Genomic DNA, 6,029 nt, shown 5'->3' with positions numbered 1-6,029 from the left:
TGCTGGAACGATCGGAAGTCTTGCCAAAACTTTTATTTTGGCCATTCGTCTGACTGTGTATTGTTTAACGACGGATTCTTAATGACAATATATACATCGAAAACTGATTAAATGAGTCAGTAAATTCCATTACATTGGAGGGAAAGTGATTCTTAAACTCTTACCTTCGTAGAATTTATATATCAGTTGAATTTTGATGGATTTCGGCAAAACTTCACTTTCAATACCATGTGACGGTTTCGCAGGAAAACACCGATTTTACGTCAATCGTAGGCTCCGCATAGTTGTCATCGCTGTTAACACTTGTCAGCAGAAGTATATGTTTACTATGATTATAATTCAGTTGGTGGAAACAATTATTTTAACTAATTTTAATGCTAACTATACAAAAACGTTACACATCGAAAAAAATTATGTTGTCTAACCTAATGGCGTCCAAGCAAATTTGAGCCCGCGGTTTTTGAACCGCGAAACATGATTGGTCCAGCGCGGTTGTTAATCACGCCGTACGGAGGGGTCAATTCCAACTCCATAAGATTTTGTCGGTGCACTTTCAGCTTCGATCCGGAAGTATTTTATTTGGTGCGGTGCAACCTGGAGTGGAGTGGTATATAGAAAAGTGGAATTCAATCCCATCTGAAACGGAGTGCCGAAGAATCGTTCTCTCCCTTGACATTTCATTAATTAATTAATATGTTTATTTAAATTTTATTTTGATGGATTTTTATTAAAAGTAGTACAAAGTATGTTTTGAATGGTGTTAATACTTTAATTTATACCAAACTCCGACTTTGCTGAAATTTCATTTCATCTGTTGACAAGTTCGGAATTTAGACCAAACGCATTCAGTATGGCCAATATACGTCACAAAACAACATGTTGACGTCATTGTTTTGACTGAAATCGGTTGTCTTACTGAAAACATCCATAATACAAAAAATAATAATAATAACAACAGAAATTGGGTGAATTTTATTTTTATTTTATTCCATCCTCCGACATTGCTGTTACGTTATGCGTTATAGTTATTATAACGCAAACAAGCAAGAAACAAGTTAGTCACTAACATGCGGTTTATTCTTCATCTAACTCATGGCGACAAGATCTCACGAGAGTTAATCTCGCAAACACTAACATCTCTTTATCGAGACTCAACATGTAACATGTAACTTTATATATCGAGACATCTCCCCTTTTTTGTTTTCAAACTAAAGTTTCTAGTCTTCTTCTGTTTAACAGTTCTTTTTGTTGAATAGTTCTTTAGCCAATCTCCCTTTACAATCAATTTAGAGTTTCTGTAAATAAAACAATTTCAACTTTGCATTAGTGTTCTATTCTGTTTTCTTAACTATTCAAATAAACTACAACAATTAACTACCGAAAATAAACACAATAAAGGACGAGGGTAGACTGCCCTGCCTTTATACATAAAAACCAGGTATTATTCTGACCTGTGTGGTTTTTATGCATGTCCTTGCACATCCATAATGAAAAATTATATTCCAAGAAAGCACATCCATAACGAATTGTTCTCTTCATTCTTGTACTTGAACTAACTTAATTATTTAAACTTTGGGTTTGGTTTGGACACTCTTCCGCTTCTTGTAACAATAAGTTTTTCACCAAATGCGCGTTTCAGCTTCTCGGGTGATTTTCGCACCGTCTTAGTCTGAACTGGTATCTCTGACATTGACTGATGTATTGTAGTACTCTGTGCTTCTTTGTTTTCGCATCTTTCCTGGGTAGGTTGGATAGGTTGAATGTTTACAGGAAGAATACATGGTTCTGGTACATATGGTTCTGGTGCATACTCTTCTCCCGTTTTTCTTAGATGTTTTCTGTTCCTTCTGTAGGTTCTACCATTTTCTGTTCGCACTTGGTATGACCTCACATCCACTTGACCTTCAACTTTAGCCAAAACCCATTTCCCTTTTTCTACTGGTTATATCCTCACAATATCACCAGGTTTTAAACTTTCAAGCTCTTTTGTACTTCTGTTGCAGTACTTGACCTGCTTTTCTTTCCGATAATACAGTTGTTCTTTGACATCTTTGACTACTTCTGGTGTGAGCAGACGTCGAGCAGTAGGCAACAATGTTCTAGTTCTGCGAGAAAACATCCGTTGTGCTGGCGATGTGGTTACCAACTCTGTCGGAGTGTTGTAGTAGTCGAGTAGGCCAATGTATGGGTCGGTGTTAGCTCTGTGAGCTTTCTTGATGATAGACTGAGCTATTTTGACAGCACTCTCTGCCTTTCCATTTGATTGTGGATATCTTGGTGAACTTGTAACATGCATACATCCATACTCCTTTGCGAACTCACTGAATTCTTTTGAGTTGAACGGAGGTCCATTGTCTGTGAACATTTCTTCGGGAATACCATGCCTTGGAAACTGAGCCTTGATCTTTCCAATAACTTGTGATGCTTTCTTGTTTGCACTTAGTTTGTCAACTTCGAAAAAGTCTGAATAGTGATCAACAATGACTAGATAATCACAGCCTTCAGTTTCAAAAAGGTCCATGCTGACTTTTTGCCATGGTCGATCTGGTATCTCTTGACTGATGAGTGGTTCTTTTTGTTGTTTCACCGAGAATTCTCTGCAGACAGAGCATTTTGAAATACATTCTTCAATTTCTTTGTTCATCCTCGGCCAATAAACCACTTCTCTTGCCCGTCTAAGGCATCCTTGAATTCCTAGATGACTTCTCTGAATTCTTTCTTTGATTTTCCCTCTCATTGCTGTAGGGATTACAATACGGTCTCCTTTGTAGACAAGACCATCTTGTATAGTTAACTCATCCCGAATGTTGAAATAATCTTGAACTGATATTTGTATTTCTGCTTTTGTCTCCGGCCATCCTTGTACAATGATTTTCTTTAGTTGATTCATCACTGTATCAGTTTCAGATGCTTGTTGTATTTCCTCCAGAGTTTCTGGAGTCATCCTTACATCCTCCGACATATTTATCAGTTCAACATCTTTTTCAGTTACAGTCCGCACATCCACATGAAATACTTCACCATCATGTACCTCTTTTGTCAGATGTGGTATGTATGCTCTGCTCAAAGCATCTGCCATGAACATTGACGATCCCTTCTTATATACCAAGACAAATTCAAACTTTTGTAGTCTCAACAGCATTCTTTGTAGTCTCTTTGGTGCATTCAGTAGGCTCTTTTTGAAAATACTTTCCAGCGGCTTGTGGTCTGATTCCACAGTAAAAGATCTGCCAAACAAGTATGTTTCAAATTTTTCAACACCAAACACGATCGCTAGAAGTTCTTTTTCGATCTGTGCATAATTACATTCTGTTGTGTTCAGAGATCGTGAAGCATATGCAACAGGTTTTCCCTCCTGCATAAGACAAGCTCCAAGCCCATGCTGGCTTGCATCACATTGCAAAACTACTGGCTTATCATTGTCAAAGTATCCAAGGACAGGAGCCCTTGACAGAATATCTTTCACTTTGCTGAAAGCTTTCCCTTGTATAGTCTCATCCCAGTAAAACGCTACTTCTGCTTTCAGTAATTCCCGAATCGGAGCGGTGACTGTTGCTAGCTGTGGAGCAAACTTGGCAACGTAGTTCACCATCCCAATCAAGCGTTGCACTCCTTGTTTATCAGAAGGGGGTGGCATCTTAATGATTGCTTCAACTTTGGCTGGATCAGGTTTCAGACCTGATGCAGTTAGAGTATGTCCAACATATTTAACTTCAGTCTGTTTGAACTTCATTTTGTCTTTGTTGAGCCGAATACCTTTCTCTTGGCATCTCCTCAACAACAAAACTAGTTTACGATCATGATCAGCTTCATCCAGTGCATATAGTAGTATGTCATCAGTTACAACAGCCACTCCTTCTAATCCTTCTAGAGCTTCTTGCAGTCTCCTTTGAAATTCCTCAGGCGCTGGAGAAATTCCAAATGGCATCCACTTCCACCTGTAACGACCAAATGGAGTTGAGAATGTAGTTAAGTAACTAGACTCTTCATCTAAGACAACATGCCAAAACCCATCTTTTGCATCAAGTACAGTGAACAACTTAGCCGTTGACAGTTCAGGAAGGATATCATCAATCGTGGGTAATGGATAGTGGTTTCTCTTCAAAGCTTTGTTTAAAGGTTTTGGGTCTATACAGAGACGTATGCCACTTTGTTTATTGCATACTACCATAGAAGACACCCAATCTGTAGGTACTGAGACAGGAGCCAAAACATTTTTCTTGACAAGTCTGTCAATATGTTTCTTGACCATTGTCTTTTTTGCCAAAGGCAGTTTCCTTGGTGGTATCTGTACTGGTACTACCGCTGGATCCACTTTTAGATGTAACTCTCCTTCCAGTTTACCACCTCTTGTGAACACATCAGTGAACTGTGTTTCAATGTCTTTTTTCCTGAGAGGAAGCATGGTCTCCATACCATGTACAGACTCAAAATTGTTTTGATTCACAGTTATTAGTTTCATTTTCTGCACGGTTCTCGACCCCAATACAGATCGACATTTCTCTTTTACAACTTGGAACTCTGCACTGTATTCTTTCTTAGTTTTAGGATTGAGAATCCTTAATCTGCATTTTCCTACTGGTTTGATCTGAGATTTGTTGAACATAATAAGTGTAGTGTTACCAGTTTCCAGCTTTTCTTCAGACAAACCTGAATATACTGCTTCAGATATTACGTTTACACTCGCTCCACTATCTATCTGAAAGTTCACTTTCTGTCCGTTTACTATCATGTCCGCAAAGATTCTAGTAGGATATGTTTCACCACCAACATTAACAGCAGCAACCTCAGCAATAGCATCCACGGACATAAGACTTCCCTCACTACTGTCATCAGAGTTGTCTTCTACTGTATATAGTTTCTCTTTAGATTTTTGTTTTCGATCACTCCTTGGTTTGAATCTCCTAGTAGGACATTTTAAAGCAAAGTGGTTTTCTTTCTTGCAGATATTACAGGTCTTTCCCCAAGCAGGACACTCCTCTTTCCTCTTGGGATGTCGTTTATCACAGTAATAACAGTTGATCAAAGTAACTCTCTTTTGACCAACCTGCAGACCAACAGTAGACTTTTTCTTTGTTCTATGCTGAAAAGCTTGAACGTCTTCCGATTTTCCCTGAGCCATCTCTTGAAGATGCTGATTTGTGGATTCACATGCCCTAGCGGTATCTAGACATTGCTGAAGGTTCAGATTTCTCATCTGTAGTAGCCGTTTCCTCGTGTGGTTGTCACCAACGCCTACAACAATCCGATCTCTTATCAAAGAATCTCTCAACTGTTCGTAGTTGCAGTTTTTTGACATCTTCATCAATGTAGTATAGTACGCATCTATAGATTCACCTTTCTCTTGGTCACGTTTATTGAAACAATACCTTTCGTAGATTTCATTTACTTCACCAAGACAGAATTGTTGCATTCTCTCTAACACAATGTTAATGTTAGTTCTATCATCTACATTAGGAAATTGCATCCCATTGTATACTTTCAGTGCTTCAGGGCCAAAACATGTTAGAAGTGTAGCTGTTCTTACTTGTGTGGGTTGTAGCTCAAGTCGCGAAGCAATTTCATAATTATCCCATACTTGTCTAAAATGCTCCCATTTTGTAGCAACGTTTCCACTCAACTCTAGTTTGCACGGGAACGGAACACTCTGAATGACTGTAGGCTGTACCTCTTGGTCACCCATTGTTATCACTTACTAGTAGCAGTGTAGTACAGAAAAATAATCCAGTATTTAACGCACCAAGTTTACTTATAAACACTTTCGGTTCACGTTTCCGATGGAAAAGATCGCTGTGATGCTCCTTTCCGGTCGGACATACCAAAGCAGTGCTTACTTCCGGAGGAATTTACAATTCCAACGTACGACTACGGACCATCACTTCCGGTCGTAGTTCAAAGAAGAAAGTTTTCTCGGACTGGTGCGCACTTTAAGGAGGAAGTGTCACAGAAGAAATGCCCACTTACTAACATTTTGGTCAGTTTTTTTACAGCAATATCACATTTACTCTGTTCCAAAACATGTTTTTCGA

The 6,029-nt window shown here is 38.7% G+C and overlaps 1 protein-coding gene across 1 annotated transcript; it reads right to left on the bottom strand.

Moving 5' to 3' along the window:
• Positions 1–1,942: 1,942 nt before the first annotated feature.
• Positions 1,943–5,299, bottom strand: LOC121378011 (uncharacterized protein K02A2.6-like). Its single transcript, XM_041506108.1, has one exon. The coding sequence runs from the start codon at positions 5,297–5,299 to the stop codon at positions 1,943–1,945; it is 3,357 nt and encodes a 1,118-aa protein (XP_041362042.1).
• Positions 5,300–6,029: the final 730 nt, after the last annotated feature.

Source organism: Gigantopelta aegis, chromosome 7 (genome assembly GCF_016097555.1).
Source record: "Gigantopelta aegis isolate Gae_Host chromosome 7, Gae_host_genome, whole genome shotgun sequence".
NCBI lineage: Eukaryota > Metazoa > Mollusca > Gastropoda > Neomphalida > Peltospiridae > Gigantopelta > Gigantopelta aegis.
The sequence above is the reverse complement of the archived record's forward strand: the minus strand, read 5'-3'. Positions and strand labels throughout refer to the sequence as shown.